We start from the raw sequence: 22,845 nt of genomic DNA on the forward strand, positions 1-22,845 counted from the left end.
TGTCCTTCTTAAAGTCCTCTATCATCATCATAAGAGGTGATTTTTAGATCTGAATCTTGCTTTTCCAGTGTGATGGTGTATTCAGGACTTGCTATGGTGGGCGAACTGGGTTCTGATCATGCCATGTAACCTTGGTTTCTGTTGCTTATGTTCTTACACTTGCCTCCCACCATCTGATTATCTCTAGTGCTACTTGCCCTTGCTATATCTGACTGAAGCCTGTCCTTCCTGTGATCCTGGTTGTGTCAGAACACAGAGTTCGGCTGTCTCTGTGATTCTGTGATCAGAGATTGTGGGTGTGTCAGAGCTCAAGCTGCCTCTGGGACCCTGAGATCCTAGTGTGACCAAGCTCCTGGGATCCTGGACATGTTAAAGCACCTGGGAGTGGAGCTTCCTCTGGGTGTTGTAGGACTGGCTGTGTCGTTCGCACCCAAGAGCTGCTCAGGGCACCAGCCCAGACTGGAAGGAACCTGTGCTACTGGTCAGCCAGAGTTCCTGAGTCCTGGGTCCCTATGATCCTGGGAGTGTTAGAGTGCCTGGGAGTAGAGCTTCCTCTGAGTGCTGTGGGTCTGGCTGTGGTGTTCCAGCCCAGGGTCTGCTCAGGGCACCAGCCCAGATCGGAAGGGACTTTAAACGTATCTTGAACCCATTTTTTTTCCTTAGTAGAAAATAATCTACTGACTCATGAAACCAAAGTTTGCTTTCAATAAAGTAGTCAACATAATTAATATTTAGTCATAGTTGAAAAGCAACATTTGGAGGAGTACTCTTTAAAATATCAAAATGTGTGGAAAAATCCTACGTTGTGAAAAGTATCACCCAGTTTAACAGATGTAAATGACATAGAAACCAGATACATAAAGGACTGGATTTGTAGCACACCCTGCTGTGTCTAATGGGGACCACTGACAGACAGCGTGAGCTATTACAGTGATCAATAATGCAAACCAAAATTTTAATTTGAAAATACCTTTTGAAATTTATTTAACCATGAATATAAATAAAACATGAAAATACGGAACAGAACTGTAGTTTTGAGCCTAGAATCAAATAGATTTGACACCGTGAGGAAAAGCAGGCAGGTCATGTTCTGAAACAATGGCAAATGCTGGCTTCAGCCTGCTGTCAAAACCTGGGAGAGCACAGAAAGTGGGGCTGGGAGGGGCTTGTTTGTTTTTGTTTGTATGTTTGCCTCCTGGTCAGTGTTAATGTTCTATTTAGTAAATTAAATACAACATATAATGGGGAAATAGTGTTTTTACTATATTTCATATTTCACAAGCTATAAAAATAAATCTTTCTGTAGATAAAAAAAATGGGAGGATAATATGTATTACAAGTTTTAAAAAATATAGCAACATCAAGGTTTGGCCATTATTATACTGAGTCCTTAAGTTCTGTATTCACAGATTAGATCAGAAATCTTTCATCCACTAGTGTTTTGGTTGCCAAATTCTTTTGCCCTACTGTATTTCGGATAAATCGGAAAATCTGGAAAAGCAAAAAAATTAAGAAGAAAATTAAATATGCAAATCAATTTAAAGTATCTAGATTAAACTAGCTAATTTCCCAACCACTTCATATCATGAATGAGATATTTTCATTATTAGATACAATTATTCTAAAATACACATATTAGGAAATGTTTTATGAATTAATATATACTTCTCATGCTCACAAGAATATGCTTTTAAACATGCAAGGAATGTAACTTCTGAAACTATGGAAAGATCAAAAATATCTCCCTGGTAAGGGCAGAATTTGTCTATGATTCTAAATCCAGGAATGATAAACCATGGAGTAACTCATGCATTCATCATGCAGGAGGGTTTGGGTGTCATTTCTTGAAATAGTCCACACAGTAAGGCTGTGTGCAATTGGGTACAGCCCTGGACCACATCCCTAGTGCTTACATCTTCTATCTGAATGGGATTTAGGAAAATTCATGCTCACTCTTAGTATGTGGGAGACTGGTGGCAGTTAAGTATCTTCCTAGGTGACAAAGCCACTTCTTTCTTCTACTGGATCTTAGTGCATTTTATTGACCCCAGGGACAGAGTGCACTGGGGTCTGCTGAGTGGCTCCTCTTTCCTTTGGTAGTGTTAATTATATTCTAAACATTCACCAAACCCTACTGAAAGTGGATACTCTTACATTCTGTTAAGAAAATAAATACCCCCACTTCTAACATTTCTGCTTGAGAAGAAATCAAGATATGCTGCTAGATTTACCTCTTGTTGCAGGTATGTGAGGAAGGATGCTAAAATAAAGTCCTGGCAAGCCAAATCCACAACACAGAAGAACAACAGATCAAAGATGAGGAGCGTGGCCTCGTTCCCATAATACAGCACACTGCTGAAAGAATGGCCTTCATCTACAAAAAACATGTGCAAGATGTGTCAAACAGTGACAGAAAAGGTCTGTGCTACCCTCTGGTGACAGCAGATTAAACATGAAGTATGTTATGGCTCACACTAAAGTAAAAGGTGTTAAGATTGCCAGTCTAAAATTTTGTCAAAGCACTCACAAAAACTCAAAAGTAGTAGTTTTAACATCAAAGCAAATGTTGATAATTGCTATGGTGTGCATATGCTAAGAATGAGTTTAAAGAGAAGTTAGTGAATATTCATCCTCTGCCTGTAGAACTAAAGGCTAAAATAATCTTAGAGTTAGTATCTAAGATAAAGAATAAAAGATAAAAAAACCAAGTCATAGCACCAGCATTTGAGAATTCCCGTGTCAGTTATCTATAGTTTTTGTCCTCTTTGCATTCAACACACAATTCTGTTCTTTTTTTTTTTTTTTTTGGTTTTTTGAGACAGCCTGGCTATCCTGGAACTCATTTTGTAGACCAGGCTGGCCTCGAACTCAGAAATCCTCCTGGCACTGCCTCCCAAGTGCTGGGATTAAAGGCGTGCGCCACCACGCCTGGCAATTCTGTTCTTTTGACAATCTGAACATCTTTTAAAAAGACCTTGTAAGTGCTATAGACCCTGTTACCATGGAAAATAAACAAAAAAATCTAAATGTGCACTGACCCTTCCTTCCAAGAGCTGCTGTGTTATATTTCCTTAATGACATCTTTTCCTAGATGTCTCAAATTATCTTCAGGTACAACACAATCTTTGTCCTTTCCCTCAAACCGTGTCTTCCTCCTGCATACCCTGATTAAGGAAGGGCATCACTACTAATTACATCTAGACAGCTAGGTAATTTTTGTCTTCTACTCTTCTCTTTTAAAAAAGTCGTGGGTGATGGTGGTAGTAGTGATGTGTACCAAACACCCTTTCCTAGTGTATCCTAACAACCTCTACTAGAGTACCCTAACACTATCTCTCAGTGTACCCTAATACCTTCTTCTACTGTACCCAACAACCTATCTTAGTATACTCAAGACCATTTCTTAGTGTACCCTAACACCCTTTCCTAGTGTACCCTAACACCCTTTCCTAGTGTACCCTAACACCCTCTCCCAGTGTACCCTAACACCCTCTCCTAGTGTACCCAACACCCTCTCTTAACGTGTACCCTAACAGCCCTAATGCAGCACCTACCCCTAACAGGCTCTGCTTTAAGTTCTTTACATGTGATGATTCCACAAAACCTCTAGAAGGTCTGACTAACGGTCACACGTAACAGAGAAAGGACTTTAAAAGATCAGAAAGGTTAAGCAACAGTTTGAAGTTCACAAAGATAGTGAGTGTGGAGTTGGGGTTTAAACTAAAGGCCAGAAGTCTTTGAAACTATCTTCCCAATGGCTGGCTCATCTCTTTAACTCAGCCTGCGCCATGCTGCCACGGTAACTCACCCACCCTCTACACTGGACCAGTGTACACACTTCAGTAGCCATTCTATTAGCAGTGGCTTTCACTATGTGTTCTCACCAAAATCAAATGCTGCTAAGATACTCTCAAAATAGACAGATATTTTTACCTTTAAAAATGCAGGTTAAGAATAATGAAATGACACATTTATGAAGTAATTTTAGTGTTTCATAACTCCATGGATCAATTTACATATAGCTGATGGTGCAAATTAAATATTATTTCTATAATATAAAGAGAAACTCACAAAACAAATTCTTTTAGAATTGGGAACAAAACACTCATAGAAGGCGTTAAAAATTCTATTTTAGGGCTGGTGAGATGGCTCAGTGGGTAAGAGCACCCGACTGCTCTTCCAAAGGTCCGGAGTTCAAGTCCCAGCAACCACATGGTGGCTCACAACCATCCGTAATGAGATCTGACTCCCTTTTCTGGAGTGTCTGAAGACAGCTACAGTGTACAGTGTACTTACATATAATAAATAAATAAATCTTTAAAAAAAATTCTATTTTAAAATGGGGCTTGAAAGGTGGCTCCACAGCTAAGAGTACTGGTGGCCCTTTCAGAGACCTGGGCTTGATTCCTAGCACCCATTGATGTGGCTCATAACTGTCTTGTAACTGGGGGCTCCAATGTCCTCGTCTGGCTCTGGTAGGTCCCAGGCACATACACGGCACACTGACATATATCAAGCAAAATACCTATAGACATAAAAGTTAAATATATAAAATATTTAAAAATTATTCCTAGTACTAGCATAAGCCATTTTTTAAGACTTTGGCTAAAAATGAACTAGATATGGAAGATAAACATAGTATTCTTTAGGTATTTTATAAGCCTGTCAATAAATGAATATTCTAATAAAATCTGAATTTAATATATTTGTTTTACTATCTGTTTGAGATATATGGCTACTGCAGAATGTGGCCCTTTGCTTTCCTGTGTGTGTGTGTGTGTGTGTATACATATATATATATATATATATATATATACACACCAAAATAACATGGAACATAGATATAGTTCCGTCAGGTTGGCTTAATTAAGTCCCAGTTGTTTCTATATAAAATTACAAAAATCAGTGAAAAACATCAGTACCAGCCCCTGCCTCCCCCAAGCTCAGCAGGGACACGGTCAGCAGGGACACGGGGAGTCACCGTTGTAGAAGATGCTCTTCTCCATGGGCTCCATGAATTCCATCCCAAGGATTCTTTCAAGAAGCAACTTATCTTTTATAAAGTAATCCATTTCCTTATGAACCTAGTTTGAGAAGACAGTCATGTAAAAAACTGTAATGAAACAAATGTTTTCTAATTAATGAAAAGTTAGAAGTAGATAAACTGAGGAATGAATAATATACAAAGAAAAACTTGTGTGAAGTGAATCACTACACTAGAATTTAGTTTTTTTGTTTTTTTGTTTTTTTTTTTGAGACAAGGTTTCCCTGTATAGTCCTGGCTGTCCTGGAACTCACTCTGTAGACCAGGCTGGCCTCGAACTCAGAAATCCGCCTGCCTCTGCCTCCCAGGTGCTGGGATTAAAGGCGTGCGCCACCGCCGCCCGGCACTACACTAGAATTTAAATTAATATTAATTTTTAAATGTTAAAAATTATTTTAGAAATGTTTTAAATCTTAAATTCTTAAATTTAAGATTGAAAATCTTTAAGATTTTAATTTAATATAAAATTAAGATTTTAAATCTTTAAAATGTTAAATTTAAGGCTAACTACACTGAAAACTGATTTAAATGATGCTTTTTAAAAATACAATCATAGTATAAGAATTTCAATGAGAAATAACATTTTGGTGACATAAAATTCTAGTATAGTATAAAATTCTACTATAGAATTTTATGGGACATATATAAGGGAGTCATCATTTGCTAATGATTAAAATCACAATTTTCTTTTAGATAATCTAACTTTATGTCTAAACTATAACTTGTTAGTGACTATATATGCTCTTAAAAAATATTACTCCTAAGTATTAAATGTGACAGAAAACGAAAACATGGAGTTCTCTGACACGGCTGACTGAACACATAACTGAATTCCCATTTAACTTCAGAATCAGCCAGCAACCATGGCTTGCATACAGACATCAGAATACATACGTGGTCAATGAAAGAGCCAAGGAACTTATTCATTGTGTGGTATGCTTTTATGCTTTGTTCAAAAGTACTCCCCGATGAACTCAGCAGTCTGGCAGGGCCATTTCTCTGATATGCAAAAGAGAAATGTATAAACATAACATGCCTTATGTTTTGGAATTGAAACGACCTTAAGTAAGGTAAAACACATGTGAACAATACTTTATACAAACCCTTGTTAAAGTCTCATGAATCCTGTCATAGTGTTGTCTCATCTGACTAGAAACTGCAATCTGAAACGTCTGCCCATCCGTGTTGGGCACCAAACCTCTTTGGCTGCACAAATTTTCCTGAAAAAAAAAAAAAAAAGTAAGAGTTTAAATTAAGACAGAAATGATTGCAAAAGGCCTTTCTTTAAAAAAACAAAAACAAAACCAAGAGCATACCATTTTCCTTCAGTTTGTGCCACGTGTTACAAGATTTACTAACCTAGTGCAATCTTGTTGATACTGTACTTGAGACAAAGACGATTATTACTCAAGGCTCCGCACTGGCCAGATCCAACCACATCCCTCTCCACTCTCATTCCAGCTTCCCTGTAGTCCCTGACTTCTCCTTTACCCTGCTCTACTTAACCACCCAGTCCACTGTATATTTGGTATTCTTAGTTTTCATGGTGATAACCCTACTGTTCTTTAATGTTTGTAAGAAAAGACCAAACAGTGAAAGTTATGGACAGGTCGCTGTCTCACAAGATTACACACTGACAAACACAAACTCATCCTTTTTGCACTAGCTCACTGCCTTGCCAGTCTCATGGCCCCATCAGATCCTGGCTCCGTGACACCTGGTCACCTACTTCAGAACTTGCTACTCTGTTTCATCTGAAATCCAGTCAGTGAGCAGCACAGCCTTTGGTTTCCATAAACTTAAGGGAAGATAAATACAATGAGCTTCTCTATTTTAAATAAAAATTTAAATTAAAAAAGTACAGGCAATTGTGGAGAATGAAGGTTGTATAAACTATGAAGAGGAACCAAGAAAAGAAGACTAGCTGTAAGTTTCAACATCTGGACTAAATATATTTAAAACACTTCATTTCCAGCTCTTTTCTAAGTCACAAACACAGGGCGACAACAACAACAAAACTGGAATCACACTTCTCTTTGTTAAACATTATATCCTGAGCAATTTTCCATGTCACTACATAGTCTATAAACCAGTTGGGGGGGTAGAAAGGACGACTTTATCTCTCTATAAAAAGTGGCATCATAGAAATGGCACCTAGGTACAATCTGACAGCTCTGCTAGTTGGTTTTGATGAATCCCCAGTCTTCATAGCTTCCATCTGGCAGGTAAGCCAGTAATCATGGGGATCTTTTGGGCCTTGAGTTCTTTCACTGTGGTGAGCCAAGGGCCTTCCTTCCCCTCGAGCTCCACCATCACTGGGGCACACATGGAGAACTGGAGTGCTCAGGGGCCCAGCAACCACTGGCTTGCTAATACTGGATTATGTGTGAAGTAGTGATTCTTGTTGACCTTCAGTTGCTCCCCAGTTCTCCTAGGCATTTCCCAAGACACTTATGCTTTCCTCTTCTTCCTCCTCCTCCTCCTCAAAGTCATTGCCACTAAAATTGACTTCATTGTCTGACATGAGGACAATGGACTCTCATCTTTAATATCAAATATTTAAGCACTAACTTTAGAGATTTTTATTGTAAAGATAAACCAACTTACATAATAGTCTCAAACATTTACATGTTTCCTTCTTGTGTAAAAATTTGACTCTAAGTAGCTACTGTATTCTGAATTTTCCTCAAGTTAAAATCCATATAATCAGTCAGACTATAGAGTCCCAAGAAGTTCCTAGCATATACTACTCAAAACATTTTCCCTTTGCAAAAATATTCCTGGTAACACTGCCGACTGCAGCCTGTTCTCACCCATCTATTAGTCACAGTGAAATGGTGATCTCCCAACTCTAATGTCCTCCTCCTCTCCCTGCTGAGGAAGAGCTTTCCTGTTGCACTATATTGCTCTGAAATGCAGTTCATGTGCGAACCACAGGACAGACCCAGGCTCTGTTCACACGCAGGCCATGACTTGGTAATCCATCAACTTTCAAAAATCATTTGTGAGAATTACATTTCCAATTTTAAGAAGATGTAGAATTCGTTCTTACCGCCTCTCTCTTAAGGTTCATATTCATTTCCTCCATGTTAGTGTCTGCATGGCCGTGGACTGACCTCCCATGAATGTAATATCCAAAACATCTGTGGGACAGCAGGAACACTGACACCTGCAGAAAGAGAAAAAAAAGGAGCAATCAGGAGCTTTTCTAAAAAACTACCAGGTAAGTTTTGTTAAAATTGTCCCCCTTTACCCAAAATAACAAGGATTGAATTTAGGAAGTGTACACCACAGTAGCAAGGAAAATAATATTGTTTTGTATAAAGTTGATGGAAAGAAGACTGGAGCTATTTCTTAAGAATGTATGAAAAAACCTCAGGGGCTGTAGGATGAATGAATCATTAATTATTCATAATTAAGAACTGCAGATAAAGAAGAAAAAGAGTAAGGCAGGAGTATTAACTTGTGGGACAGTATATCTATTCTTCAAACTAACAGTTGGTTAAAAATTAGATTAGCAACCCAATCGTCACAAGTCAGCTTGCTAAGCTGCTCCAGAAGTGCTTGGAGAGATGTGCGTGCGCTTTAGCTTCTCTACACATGCCTGTGTCTTTCCAAAGTGGAAAGGTAGCAGTTGCGAGAGGCTATCAGAAAATACTCACATTGCTCATGGAGCACAGATCAACAAACTGCCGGATTTTGTCCTCTATGAATCTCTCATAAAAGGCAGCAAAGAAAACAACCTGAAACGTAAGTCACAGTGAGTCATGCATGCTGCCTCCTCCAGGATGCCCACCGTCCTTAATAACCACAGTGCAGTGTTTTAAGAAAACAGAAGTTCCAACCAAGAACACAGTGGCCTCTAAAGGTTTCCATGGGATAACATCCCATTTGTCTGTTCTGAGTCTATCCTCAAAGGAAGCAAGATTTAGAATTATGTCAAGAGTTCCTGAGTGACCATTTGGATCCTCCCCACCATCCTCCTATCCTAACCTCTACTGTTCTTTGTTAGCTATCTCACATTCCTGTAAATTATCTTTATAGCACTTGTCACACTCTAGTTAGCTTTTGTTAGTGTTGGGGCTTTCACACAGATTCAACTGTCTGTTACATAAAACAAGTTTGAGCCTAAGGATGGATTAGAGACTCCATAGCACCTCATTTATAGTATGTCCTTAAACTAAACAGCAACAACAACAACACATATACTTTTAAAGAACATAAAATACTGACAGTCAAGATTTAAAATATAAAAGGAGTGAACACTAAACTTGCCTGACTGTTAGACCATTTGTGAAGAGGTTAGACCATTTGTGAAGAGGTTAGACCATTTGTGAAGAGGTTAGACCATTTGTGAAGAGGTTAGACCATTTGTGAAGAGGTTAGACCATTTGTGAAGATGGTAGATGTTATGTGTAATTTTAAAACATTACTGCCTTCGCTTGGGACCTTGGCAGCACTACCAGTCCCTCCTGGCTCCCTTTTGTTCCATCCAACTAAGCTCCCAGATAGCTGAATAGCCACTGCCAGCCGTGACCAAGCTTCTCTTTACACCCACTTTTGCTTCAGGAAGGGTTGAGTTACCAGCCCACTACCGAGACCCTTGAATCCATGGGTAAGAGACACACACACACAGCTGTTACCTTTTAACTTGCTTACTAAACATAATTGCTGGGTGTAGATACCTCCGACCTGGAAAGGCGTGCCCTTACCAATTTATTATCTCCGTTTCTCCTCCCGCCCTAATCTTAGTGGCTTGTTCCACCTAGTCCCTGCCAAAAATTTTTGGCAATCTATCCATAGCAGAGGCCACAGGCCCTAGCTGCTCAGAGACCTTACATGATTGCTGCCTTCTTCTCATTCCAAAGCATGGCAGAAAAGCCCCCTGGCTCCTTCTCTACTTCCCTGTGGCTCCCTTCCCTCTTGGGACCCAGAAGTCCCACCTGTACCTTATGTCCAGCAATTGGCTCCCAGACTTCTTTATTGACAAATCAAGAACCAATTAGGGAACTAGACCTTAGTATCAGAATCTCCCCTTACAATTAGACCCGCTTTTGAACAGGCAAAGGAACTCACAGATATTTGAGGGATATCCTTAGAATAGACAGAAAGCCTTTCTTTCTTATTGGTCTGAAGGCAAAGTGGGAACACAGAATGAGGTTAGGCTGTGGCAAGATTGCCAGTTACTGTCCTAGCCACCTTCTCCTTTCTTCTTAGCCACAGACCTGTACTTTGGTCAGGACACACTGATGCCCAGTTGAAGGGCATCAGCACAGTTAGGTATGGCCATAGGACTGACTCCTGGCCAAGAAAATACTTAGTGGTACTTCACAAAAGCTCTTTGGTGTTTTGTTTTTTGTTCTTTTGGTTTGTTTGAAAATTTTTACTTCTTTTAAGTGTGTGTGCATCTGCTGGTGAGCATGTATATGTGCATGTGCATGCAGGCGTCTACAAGGGCCAGAGAGGCCATCGATCCTCTAGAAACTGCAGTTCTGGTTCTCTGTAGAAGTACCAAGGTAAGTCTAGCTAGCTTAAATCACCAACTTGATATGACCCAGAATTTGGGGACTACCCAGGTCAGATTGGCCTGTGGGCATGTCTGCTGGGGACTGCCTGAGTATTAGCTGATGTAGGAGAGCCCAGTTCCCTCGGGGCAGCACCGTTCTCTGGGTAGGCGATGTTGTGCTGTATGAGAAACTTAGTCATGCATGAGTTCATGGGCAGGCCAGCAAGCAGCCCTGCTATACAGGGAGGCTTCACGTTCCTGCTGGATTTTCTGCCCTTACATCCCTCTGTGATCATCTGTGACCTGGAAGTATAAGTCCAACAAATCTTTTGTCCCCTAAGTTGTTTTTGTCATTGGTGTATGTCACAGCCACAAAGTTGAAATAGAATGTGCTCTTAACCATCGAGTCATTTCTCCTGTCCCAAGACTTAAAAAGGGAGAGGAAAAACCTAGACTCCCAATTAATTCCCTTCTATCCATCAGCTGTTATGGCCCAGGAGATGGACTCAGGGCTGGAGGCTCCACATGGCAGAGAGCAGGCTCCTTGGTCCTGATGACAACAGCAAGCTGACACTATGGCTTCTGCTCTTTTTCACAAGAATGTGGAAGGGAAGGAAATGTTTCTTGTTACATTTAATGAAATGGGAAATGCTTCAGATGGAATTCCATGAAACTCCCTCCAATGATGCTATTTTAAATTCAGATGCAGTAGCCATGTTCACAAAACACAGTGGACTGTGCACAATACTTCCAAATATCAAACTCACACTCATCAAAGGGCCTTATTTCAAATTCTATTGTATGTGTGTCCTCTCTCCTGGTATTAAGTTTACTAGCTTTCACTAGCTCCAGTCCTGTAGCTTCAAGTTTAAACAGTATCACCAATGCTCAAAAAATGTACATTCCAAAAATCAGTTCTCAGGATGGGGGAAAAGTCCACCCTCAGGTTGTGGAATGCCACATGAATCCAATCCAAAGGAAAATGATAATTTAAACAAACAGGTGAAGAAAATTTTATATAAAAAATATAAACAAGAGAAAGAAAATATAGTTCTGGAAAGAAAATATCTGCCCTGGATCTGAGTTTCTAAAAAGAGTCCCTTTAGAGTCCACAAGTGATAAAACGTGAACTCTGACGCCAAACTGCCTGGGTTCAAATTCCAGTTTTGCCATTCCCACGTGTGTGACCTTTAGCAACTTGTCAACTCTCCAGAGCCTCCTGTCTCCTGTCTTGTCACAGGAGGATGCTGACTAACCTGTCTGTGCAGCCTGAAGTACAGACACAGTAGTTAGCGTGTATAAAGCAGTTATTGATTCGCACATGCCTGGATCATGATGCAATCAGTACAGAGAGCTTTATGACTGCTTTGCTACCTTCTTTCTGTGTGGAACTCAGCATCTGAGAGACAGAGGAACACAAGCAGGGTTCCAAACTGGCAATGCCATCTACCTGTATTATTCCAATCACCAGCCAGATAGCAGTAGCCACGGCATATCTCAAAATGCGGCTGTAAGGAGCTGTGTAGTCTGATGGGTTTCTAGAAAGGCTGGATGATGAATCCATTAACGCTAAGTTTTTGAATCCCACAACCTGAGGGAAAAGGAAAAATGAGAATTTAAACAGACATAGGAAGAGAAGTTTCTAGATGGAAAATGAAATACTTTTCTCTACCTACCTGCCTTGAAAAACAAGCTTAGAAGCCGTAGGAAACTTAGAAACAAACCAAACCTAAATCTACCAATGAATTAAACAAACAAGTAGCAATTCATGAGTATTTAACACATACCAGACACTATGCTAAATACTTTCTGTATTTCAAAACAATATATTCCAAAATGCCTTCCAAGGAATGTACCTTCTGGATGAAATGAAGCTGTAGTTAAATAACTTTGATGAGTATATTACATTGACTGCCATGCTTCATCCCCATGTAAAATAAAACAAAGCTTAAAAAATTTTACAGTAAGGTTCCCATAAAATTTTATTTATGTTAGTGTTTTGCAAAGTTAACTGCAGAATCATGTAGAACCTTTTCAAGTTCACCAAATCTTCAAATTTTATTACTTATTTATTTAAAGCTGGGTCTCCTTAACCTAGGGTAGGCTATTTTAGAACTTGCTATGTACATGAGCAAGACCTTGAATCTTTTTTTTTTTTTTTTTTTTTTTTTGGCGATGCCTTTGTTTTTAGTGTCACACTGGAAACACTGACACAAAGGTGACACATTGTTGTCACTGACTAGTGAGGAACAGAAGTGCTGCTGTTAACAATCTCTACCTTAAAAAGTGGCCTATAATTAGCAACTGTGACATCTTGCAAGCTTGTATCACCTCATAATATTATATGTCATGGTTTGAAAGTAAATCCCAGAAAGCATGTGTTAAAAAGGAACCCTCAATGTAACAGTGTTAAAGTGAGAGGCTTACAGAAGAGGGTTAAGACAGGAGGACTCCACCCTCAGGAGTGGAACATTGGGCATAGTAAAAGAGGCTTGGGCCAGCAAGGTGTAGACCTTGAATTCTTGATTCTCTTCTGCTTCTCCCTTCAGAGACTTGGGGTTGCAATCTTGTAATACTATACCTGACTTCATCAAACAGTATTAAAACAAAACAAAACAAAACAAAACACTGCTTACCGAAAAGATAAGTATGTGAAGCAAGAGACATGTTGATTGGCCATTCTAAAATATATGTGTACATTCTACAACATCTATGTATACTGACAAATCATGCTGTATACTATAAACACATAACCTGTGTGGAGGGATATGCTGGAGAGTAAACGTAGGGCCTCCTGGATGCTGAGTAACTGCTTTATTATTGAGCTATCTCCTGCACAGCATGCCCCACTTCCTATAACTATTTGGAGACAAGGTCTTACTAAATTGTCCAGACTAGCCTTGAACTTATTCTCAAGGCCAGACAAGAGCTTGAACTTGTGACCCTCTCACCTCAAATTCCCAAGTAGAAAATGTACAATAGTGTAGAAATAGTACAATAGTACCAAGGCAGGGGTGAGAATATGGAGCCTATAGAAGGGAAGGCTTTGAAAATATATAGAGGGGATCACCTGACAGCTACTACAATCTGTAATGATAAGCAACACAGGTATTTTACACAAGTTCACTAGCAATTCTGCCACAGATCACTGGTACTCTGCCTTTAGGAGGCACAAGGTAGAATGGTGGTACCCAGGGCTGCAGGAACGGGAAATGGGGGATTCTGAACTGTTGCATAGGCACAAAGAGCTTGGGTTGTAAGACAGAGCTCTGGAGGCAGATGTGGTGAGAATTTGTTGCAATGTGGATATACCTATAGCACTGACCTCTGCATTTAAAAGTGGTTCTGATGGGCACCTTTCTAAGGCCCCATCACATTGTATTTAAGGTTTGCTTTTGTTTGTCTTATAGGAAGGACAAAGGGGGAATGTTAAGGACATTTCCTTATACTGTTTTGCCAACAATACTTTACCACAGAAAACTGCTGCGCTGTCTGAGAAATTACTTGAGATGATAATAACACTTATGCAGTGTTAATAAGCAGCATCATATGATTATATGACAGCTCATACATACCTCCAAGAAGAAGAGTGTGGTAAGCACTTGAAAGAGTGGATTAATTTTTCTCACAGTCTGAATCTCATTCCATTCATTTGCCACAAAATACGTTCTCCATATGCTCACAGGAACAGTGGCACTGCGCACACCACCCTCACCTGGGAGGGGAGATCACATGAGTAAAGCACTTTCCCTTCGCGCTGCAGGCAGCAAGAGAATTATGGCACAAACACCGATTTCAGTTACCTTCAACAGCTTTAAGAACTTTTCCTTTCGGCCGTTCCCAATCAATAAAGAATATATCTATGGTAATCTGGGATATGAACTTATGTAAAAACTGGAGAGCCTAAAAGTATCATACAAGGAAACACTTGAAAAGAATCATCATCACTCAAGAGCAATTGTAAAGCTACATACTCTTTACAAAGCAAGTATAATCACAAGGGCACATCATATACCAAGTGGATCCAACTGCCACACACACCTATTAATTCCCCCNCCCCCCCCCCCCTTAAAATAGGAACATGAGACAAGAGGAGATATCCTCCCTCCCCCTCTCCTACAGGACCCTTGCATAAATGACTCCCTTCCTCTAGGCTCTGCACATTGTCTGACTTCTTTATACAAAGGTAAGCTGCAAAGCCCCGTAGAAGCAGTAGATACCCCCGCTGTCTTTCCTGTCTCTGGAACTGAGCTAGAAAGCCGTGTGTTGTTGAAACCTATTTCTCTCAGTTACAGGAACAGTCCATCTACACCGAGTTCTCATCCCCGGGGCATTATTGACCAAGGGATAAAAATCCAAGTACAGGATGGCAACTCTCCAGAAGAGTTCCTCTCTCAGTGGTTAAAGCAGAGACTTCACTTCCAAAAGCCAATGGGATGTGGCTACTAAATCAGTATGTGGGGAGTTGCCAGCTACATGGGGGAGGACACAGCTTGAGGGGTGGTTGCCAGAAGGATGACGAGGGAAGGTTAATACTAATTTCTACAATTCCAACACATCACCAACTTAGCTTTAATCCTCATTAACAAAGAGACAAAATCCACTATGGAAGGTATTTCATCCTATTGTGATTTTATAGAAAAAGTTAAACACTGAAATATCATTTTGTCAAATTAGCTGTAAGTCATGATTGCTAATGCAAATTTATAACTTCTTTGAAGACATGATTTAAGGTATAACTTTAAATGGGCACATTTATAAATAAAGGCACATTTCCTATCTACAATAAAATAACTGATGCTTTCTTTCAAAACCAAAATAATTTTACACCAAAAATTTTAATTGCATTTGAAAGACTGGGTTTTTAGCAGGTTTTTGAGATTGGGTAAGCTGTTCTTTGAAACCTACCTTCATAGCAAAGGCGCACCCCACATAAGTAACGAAACGGTCTTCCTGAACGGGCATCGGCAGTAGAACAGAGACTGACTTCTGTGCCTACAGTAACAACCACACAAGTGATTATTACACAACTTATAAACCAAAGGAAGTACACACACAGCAAATCATGTTGATCTCCACAAACGGGACACCAAAGGGTGGGGCATTCGCAGCTGTCTCAGTGAGCTTGAGCAGAATTAGGTCTCTGTCTTATAAAAATCAGATATTGACATTTAGGGTAAATTCAGAAACTCACTCACTTTGAAGAAAATAAGCCAATAAAGACCTGTTCCCACTGTGATGATAAAAAACACATTGGCCAGATCACCAGCATAGTACAGCAGGAATTTCATAACTGTCTGCAATTTAAAAAGAATTCAATTGTTAAAGATTCAATTTGTTACCTGATTATTACATTTATTTCTGCTAAACAATTGAGCAGAAAATATAAGCTCTATTTCACTTTCATCATATATAAAATAGAAATAATAAAAGCACTGCTTTTATTTTAAGAACTTAAAAGTATAGAGATACTTCTCTGTGTGTGTGTATATGTGTGTATACATCTGTGCATGTGTGCATATGCAGGTATGCGTGTGTGTAGGCATGATTTGTGTGCATTAGTGTATGTACCATGGAATGTATTTATTTAGAGGTCAGAGGACAACTTTATAGAGTCAGTTCTCCCCCCTTCTACCATCATGTATGTTCCAGGAGTAGAACCTGCTGAGGACCATGCAGGAGGAACACAAAATGGCTTAGAACTCATGGAGTGCAGCCCATGGCTTACCAAAAAACTACCAAACCCAGACACTATTACATATGCCAGCAAGATTTTGCTGACAGGACCCTGATATAGCTGTCTTCTGTGAGGCTATGCCAGTGCCTGGCAAATACAGAAGTGGATGCTCACAGTCATCTATTGGATGGAACACAGGGTCCCTAATAAAGGTGCTAGAGAAAGTACCCAAGGAGCTAAAGGGGTCTGCAACTCTATAGGAGGAACCCTATAGGAGGAACCCTATATATGCAACTAGAGACACAAGCTCAGTACCCCCAGAGCTCGTGTCTCTAGTTGCATATATAGCAGAGGATGGCCTAATCAGCTGTCATTGGGAGGGGAGGCCCTTGGTCTTGTGAAGATCATATGCCCCAGTACAGGGGAATGCCAGGGCCAGGAAGCAGGAGTGGGTGGTTTGGGGAGCAGGGTGGGGGAGGGTATAGGGGACTTTTGGGATAGCATTTGAAATGTAAATGAAGAAAATATCTAATAAAAACATGTGCCTGGTGCACAGTAAATAGTCAACAAATGTTAGTTAAAAAAAACCCTCAAAGATTAAATGAGAAGTAAACTATAAATTTAATGGAGTAAAAGGAAGAATAATATATTTCGGCATTGAGATAGGCAAGTTTTCTAAACACAATAAATATAATATATATAGCACACACAAAATTCATTTGACAGTGTGGAAGTTAAATAGATACTAAATGCTAATTATGTATTGACTGTTAAAGGTGTGGATAACAGGTAGCTCATAAATTTGCATAAAAGATTTCAACATGAAAAAGAAAAAGGAGATTAATATTTTCAAAAGACAAACTCCTTCATATGAATAAGAAAAAGAAGAAACCTAATAGAAAAACAAACAAGAGATCTAAATAGCTCATAAGAAAGGGAGCCCAGTCATCTAGAGAGTATACACAAGGCTGGAGAGATGGCTGAGCAGTTAATAACACTTTCTGTTCCCTGTGCCCATCTCTCACAACCACCCATAACTTCTGTTCCAGGGGATCTGGTGTCCTCGCCCTCTTCTGGTATCAGGCACACATGTAGTGCACAGGTATACATGCAGGCAAAACACCATACACATAAAATAAAAAATTTAAAGTACATAAAAAATAAATCAAAGAAAATACAATCAACGTATGTCATTATATTGGACAAAATGGAAAGGCTGAAACATTCCAAGCAGTGGCAAAGACAAAAATAAAAATGGTGTGGGAATGGGGATTCTACGGGATCCTAGGAAGGAAGCGAGCTTGCAATTGTTCTAAGGCCTCAAAATAGTTTTCCTAACTTAAACTCCAGACAAGTCAAAGGCAACTTTCGTCTTCATCTTCTAGCTGTATTTTATGAGAAAGATCCAGAATAGTCAAAAGATTAAACGTTTTCACCTAAAACCAAAGTGTACCTGTAAATCAATCATGGGGCTCCCGATGCGCCTCTTCCATCCCGCTGTCTTCAAAAGAGATGATAACACAGCCAGCCCACCCAACACACCCAAAGCAATCTAAAACAAAAAACAAGACAGAAAAGAAAAAAAAATTTAGAATACACTTCCTCTCATTGGTACTGAAAACCCCTGTAAACAGAAAGTGACATTTTCTCAAACACTGAAGGGGAAGCACTTGAAATGACATGGGAGCTGAGAGAGATTCCATTGGCTAAGTTGGGGGGAAACTGAGCAAGAAAAATGAATAGCAATAGAATATAAAAATCACCCAAATTAAATATCCATGAGATCATACTGACTTAAACAAAAAATTGAATAAATAACTTGTGAGGGCAAGGGTAAAGTTTTGCTTTATAATAAAGTTCCAATTTATGAGTTCAGAAGAAAGGAAAGGAAAGAAACACACCAGGCAAACGCCGCCGTGATGCTTTCTGCAGACAGGCATCCCAGTGGGCACCAGAATTAGAGGGCAGCAGCTGTGGAGATGGCTCAGGAAGTGCTTGCCGCACAGTTGGGTCCCCAGAGCCCATGTAACACCCACATAAAAATCAGAGTGTCCTGTGACTGCAGTCTTAATGCTGCAGAGGTAGAGATCGAGGATCCTTGAAGCTTGCTGGTTGGCTAGACATGCCAAATCTGCAAGCTCAAGGTTCAGTGAGAGACTTGTCTTAAAAAAGGAAAAAGGTCTATAGATCTATAGAATCACACACACACACACACACACACACACACACACACACACACACACTTGACTCCAGACACTGAGCAGGGCCTGATACATTCCTTTGGCATCTTTAACAAAACTATACAAACTCAATTTAATCATGGGAAACTTCCAGAAAACCCAAACTGATGGTCAAAAAATGCTAGCAAAGTATCATGGTCATGAAAGACAAAGAAACACTGGGGCACTGTCACGAACTGGAGGACATATGGAAGTTGTGACAACTGAAAGCACTGTAAAATCAGAAAAGCGATAGAGACAAACTTGTAATCTGCAATACCAAACATTATGCAGGTCTACATCACTGTTAATTGCCTGGTTACTATCACTGTATCATAGGGAAGCCAGGATAAAAGCACATGAAAATCTACTTTCACAACTTTATCTTCACATTTTAAAACTGAAAATGAATGTAAATAAGTTAAAAGGTACTCACATCTGTCTGAACAAATGCGTCTCCTTGATTCATCTCATATTTCACTGAGAAGGAAATCTGGGATTATAAAGAGAACAGATCAGTCAGACTAAAATTCAGTACCATACACCTATGTTCATAATAAATTTGTGGCCAGATCTTGCCAAGAGCGCTATATTTTTAATGGTCACTATTATGGATGTTGGCCTTTACTCACACAGAGAGATATGCTTTTTTTTGAGAACTTTTAAACTTCACTAAATTTCTCTCTTGAACATGTATGAGAGGAAAGAAGGGTTTCTTGGGAACCAAGGTCTCTGGCAGTAGTTCAAGCCAAGTTAATCAGATTTCACTTCCAGACAAGCTTTTGTTGCTAAGACATATGATTGACCTTGTATCACAAGTTTATCAACTGGCTAAACAACCATCCCCTACGAAGACAGAATACTCAAATGTCTCAAGAGGAATCCTGTGGACTGCATGGTATTACAATACAAGAGAAAGCACTGGGGCTCACAGAAACCAAAGGGACCGTCACAGGCCCTGGGTGGGCTTAAGCTGGGTCCTCTGCATGTTATGGCTGTGTAGCTGAGTGTTCTTGTGGGACTAACAGCGGGAGTGTGTGTGGGAGATATTTCTGATGCTTTTGCTTGTGCTGGGGACTTTTTCCTCCTCTGTGTTGCCTCACTCAGCCTTGATTGGAAAATTTGTGCCTGTCTTTTTAAAAGGTAAACTGAGAAGGAGTGGATCTGGAGAAGAGGGGAGGTGTGTGGGAGGACTGGGAAGAATGGAGGGAAGGGAAACTGAAAAAAGATACAGGAGACAAAACCGGAGTATGAGAGGTGGGAGAGGCAGTTCCTTTGGCTTTATCAGGGTTACAGAAGAGTGAGTTCGGGGAAGGATGGCAGAGTCAGGAGTGCATTATCAGATGTAGAATACCAAGGTAAAGATGGCTGACCTTCCTGGGAGAGTTCCAGGGAAGAACAAAGTAAAGCTCTGGCGTGGAAGCAACAAGTGAAATGGTTGGGAAGTGGAAGGAAAAGAACCAATGCAGGCTGAGGAGCTAGCAACACCAAGGAAAGAGCTGACTGGCTGTTAGTTGCTTTAGTGTGTTTTTAAGGTGAAGTACCCCAAGAGTTTTATAAGTGAAGGAAAGGATCTATCAGAGATGCTGTATGAAAAGGACATCACACAGGCACAAGGTTAGCTGAGGAGGGGACAAACAAGACCAGGAGACACAGTGCAGAGTCCTTTCTTAGGTGGTAAAGAGGAAACCCAAGGGAACTATTGTTGATGGCTGACCTGCTTGGTGAGTCAGGAAGTGGACCCAGCTGCTGAGGCTACCGAGGACATGTCACATATGTGAAGGACAGCTGGGTGCTCAAAACTCAAACACAGCCTTTGTCAGGGCTGTCATAAGGAATGTAAGAGGACATAATTATACTTTAATTAAAATGTATTATAATTTAAAATGATCAAACAACTGTACATTTTCCATTTATAATAAATTTGAGGTGAGCCTCATCAAATCAAGGTAGTTCATTACTCTAAATTTCTTTTTCTTCTATCTTTAATATTTATTGATTGATTGATTGATTGCGTGCACGTGCGTGCGTGTGTGTGTGTGTGTGTGTGTGTGTGTGTGTGTGTGTAGGGGCACATGCATGCCATGTCACATATATGAAGGTCAGAGAGGACCGCTCTGGGTGGTCAGTTCTCTCCTTCCACCATTAGGCGATTCTGCTTTTGGAGCTGTGCTGTCCGGTGTCTGCGGAGCACCCTAACCCACTGAGGAACCAGCTGGCGCTCCTGTTTTATTTCTTATATTGCAGTTTCTCGAGACTTAGTTTGTAAACTATGGGCAATAAGAATATTTAAAGAAAAGAGTGCTTGTGTTAAAATAAATGTACTCACTAGGAAATTTTAACCCAGGATCCTGTAACTTGGCATGTTTCTGGATTGTCTTCTCCAGTACTAGTGTATGTAAGTCCAGTGAACAGAAACTGATCTGACCTAATTGTTTTTAGTACTACAAATGAGGAAAAGGTCTCATGTACGTTGTATTATGTCCCTCTTTTGCAGTGGTTCTCAGCCTGTGGGCCATTACTGCCGCAGGGGTCTCATGTCAGTTTATTTATTTCCAATTCATAACAATAGCAAAATTAGTTATGAAGTAGCAACAAGAATGATTTATGTGTGTCTTAGAGCCCTGCCTATGACAGAGAGGAAGCTCATACACTCACACAACATGAGGGAGGGAGTGTACTAAAGGGTCGCAGCGTTAGGAAGGTCAAGAACCATGGCTCTTTTATGAGAGCCTGGTTACAAGCAGGGTAAGAGCACCACACCTTCTAAGCAACACAGAAGACTATTAATATAGATAATAATAAAAAGCAGAATGACAGACATCAAAAGTTATTAGTGAGTGCTGGTGATAAGGAAAGCTTGTCTCCTACTTCACATGTCCCAGAGGACAGGTAATCTCCTACAAATCTCCAGGAGAAAATAAAGCACCCAGAATTTCCTGTTTCACTCTGTCCCTCTCTCACTCATCTGTCCTCCAAGCAGGAATGCTCTCTCCGGGGGACGGACCGAGTGAGGCACTGGCCATGTGTGACCAGGGTTTTCCAGGGTTATTCTTTGGTACAGCCTGCCTTTTGGGTGTATGAGCTCTCTGTCCTTCATAGGTGGGCCCTCTTGGACACTGAGGGCCTTCACTCTTTAGTGAATCAGGGCTGCAGGTCCAAACTTCATTCTCTGGTCCATCTTTATCCTGCTAGTTACAAAGCTGATGATTTTCATCTGTCTGTCTGTTGAACCATCTCTATCAGCTGCTGATAATCCTTCCACCGAGACACGGAAAGAATGGCTCAGTGGTCAAGAGTGCAGAGGACCTGAGTTCAATTCCCAGTTCCCAGGCTGAGTGAGCCATCCTCAATTCCACCTCACTCCAGCTCAGTTACAGGGGAACCTAATGGCTCTGGTCTGCATGGGAACCTGCAATCACTTGCCGCCCCTCCCCCATTACACATATACTAATAATACAAAATAAAAATATCATTCACTATTGTTTTTTAATATTCAACATCCTTAAGAGCTCAGCTTCTCTCTTTCATTAGACACCAATAACTAAGATTTGAATATATAAGCAAAGGGATTTGTTTAAAACTTTAAAAAATATTACCTTTTGACCAGGATAAGCTACAACAGCATTTAAGTAGTATTTATAAATACAAGGGCACTGAATAATGAAGAACTCACCTTCACAGACTGGCTATGCGCATTTTTGATGTCAATGTCACTGTAGGCAATGGTAAGTAGGGGAGTGTATATGTTTCCATTTTTTGTGTTGGGTACAAGGCGAATGCTGTTAAAAGAAAATATACTCAATCTTGTAAATATATTTAACATCTTAGGCATATATCATTTCTTTTTAATTTGTATAGACTGTCTTCATATTTTAGTAAGGACTAGAGGAGGCTCTGTATAAGCTAAGAGTTAAACCATAGTTCATTCTCATTGGTTAAAAACTTTAACACTAAAGTATACCCCAGGAGACAAGATCTCGGCTCTGACATGTACATATGAAATAACGGAAGCACTAACTATGAAACACGCTTAAGGAACATCAGAAAGAGCTATACTACATGACACCTAAACAAAAGCAGCTAAAGTGTGGATTTTCAGATAAGAAAGATGAATTTTTACCAAAACACATGTTGCATTTAGTTTTGTTTCAGTTATAACTTGGCAACTACAGAGTATTAGTGCCATACAGTTAGTGAGCCCAAAAAGAAAAATGCCAGCATGGCCTCACCAAGGACAAGCCTACCCTGATTAGGTTTGATTTCATCTTTATTAGGAATTCTACTCTGGCCGACTGAGCCCACGGTGCACATGGGTGTCAACATGAAGTACGGGGAAAGCTCCCACAGTGCCCAGCTCATACAACTGCCATGAGACCAAATGAACAACAGCGAGAAA

General features: G+C 40.1%; 1 protein-coding gene and 1 long non-coding RNA gene across 2 annotated transcripts in view; one reads left to right on the top strand and one right to left on the bottom strand.

Annotated features, from left to right (window-relative positions):
* LOC115030868 overlaps positions 1-14,120 on the top strand; it is a 25,468-nt gene extending 11,348 nt beyond the window's left edge. The window contains exons 2-4 of the long non-coding RNA XR_003836442.1: positions 2,244-2,418; positions 8,138-8,267; positions 13,961-14,120. This is a non-coding gene — a long non-coding RNA (uncharacterized LOC115030868). The remainder of the gene's footprint in view (positions 1-2,243; positions 2,419-8,137; positions 8,268-13,960) is intronic.
* Positions 979-22,845, bottom strand: part of Tmem67 (transmembrane protein 67) — a 46,208-nt gene continuing 24,341 nt past the window's right edge. Inside the window, exons 14-28 of the mRNA XM_021159802.2 lie at positions 22,123-22,228; positions 18,883-18,939; positions 17,681-17,779; positions 15,749-15,847; positions 15,459-15,545; positions 14,354-14,453; positions 14,126-14,265; positions 12,001-12,141; positions 8,707-8,787; positions 8,097-8,213; positions 6,148-6,264; positions 5,939-6,043; positions 4,982-5,084; positions 2,232-2,374; positions 979-1,491 (exon numbers count right to left, since the gene is read on the bottom strand). Of these exons, the coding sequence (XP_021015461.1) occupies positions 1,411-1,491; positions 2,232-2,374; positions 4,982-5,084; positions 5,939-6,043; positions 6,148-6,264; positions 8,097-8,213; positions 8,707-8,787; positions 12,001-12,141; positions 14,126-14,265; positions 14,354-14,453; positions 15,459-15,545; positions 15,749-15,847; positions 17,681-17,779; positions 18,883-18,939; positions 22,123-22,228 (1,576 nt within the window). The 3' untranslated portion in view covers positions 979-1,410. The remainder of the gene's footprint in view (positions 1,492-2,231; positions 2,375-4,981; positions 5,085-5,938; positions 6,044-6,147; positions 6,265-8,096; positions 8,214-8,706; positions 8,788-12,000; positions 12,142-14,125; positions 14,266-14,353; positions 14,454-15,458; positions 15,546-15,748; positions 15,848-17,680; positions 17,780-18,882; positions 18,940-22,122; positions 22,229-22,845) is intronic.

Source organism: Mus caroli, chromosome 4 (assembly GCF_900094665.2).
Source record: "Mus caroli chromosome 4, CAROLI_EIJ_v1.1, whole genome shotgun sequence".
In the NCBI taxonomy this organism is placed as follows: domain Eukaryota; kingdom Metazoa; phylum Chordata; class Mammalia; order Rodentia; family Muridae; genus Mus; species Mus caroli.